We start from the raw sequence: 503 nt of genomic DNA, 5'->3' as shown, positions 1-503 counted from the left end.
ATGGATTAGTGGTCTGTGTGTATGCTTAGATTGTCTCCAATTTCTTGACAGGCGCTTGCAAGACTCCGTTTCTCTGAAACTGTTGCTCAGAGTGACGTGGACGAGGCACTGAGGTTAATGCAGATGTCAAAATTCTCTTTGTACTCCGATGAACGTCAAAGATCTGGTCTGGATGCCATATCAGATATTTATTCCATTCTGCGTGATGAAGCTGCAAGGAGTGGCAAAACGGATGTCAGCTATGGTGATGCACTGAATTGGATATCTAGAAAGGTCAGTTCATAGTTCATACTACCCTATTTGGGCTATAAGTTTGACTGCTAACACGTGAGGTTGAAAACTAAAAGGACCCTAAAAATAATAACAAAAAGAATCTTACTTTATTGAATAAAGGGCCGTACACTACAAAAGCATTGACGTTATGAGGAGTGTAGGCAATCTTCAATATGAAGCCTATGGGTTTGTTTTAAAGATCATGTTCTAATCTTGTAAAGCCTGACTGC

General features: G+C 40.2%; 1 protein-coding gene across 1 annotated transcript in view; it reads left to right on the top strand.

Moving 5' to 3' along the window:
• Nucleotides 1-503, top strand: part of LOC107646079 (DNA replication licensing factor MCM7) — a gene marked incomplete in the record, with an annotated part of 6,908 nt that overhangs the window by 4,270 nt on the left and 2,135 nt on the right. The window contains 1 exon segment of the mRNA XM_016350270.2: nucleotides 52-273. Within this exon segment, the coding sequence (XP_016205756.1) occupies nucleotides 52-273 (222 nt within the window).

The sequence above is a fragment of the Arachis ipaensis genome, chromosome B06 (genome assembly GCF_000816755.2).
Source record: "Arachis ipaensis cultivar K30076 chromosome B06, Araip1.1, whole genome shotgun sequence".
NCBI lineage: Eukaryota > Viridiplantae > Streptophyta > Magnoliopsida > Fabales > Fabaceae > Arachis > Arachis ipaensis.
This window is presented reverse-complemented; position numbering and strand designations above follow the sequence as displayed.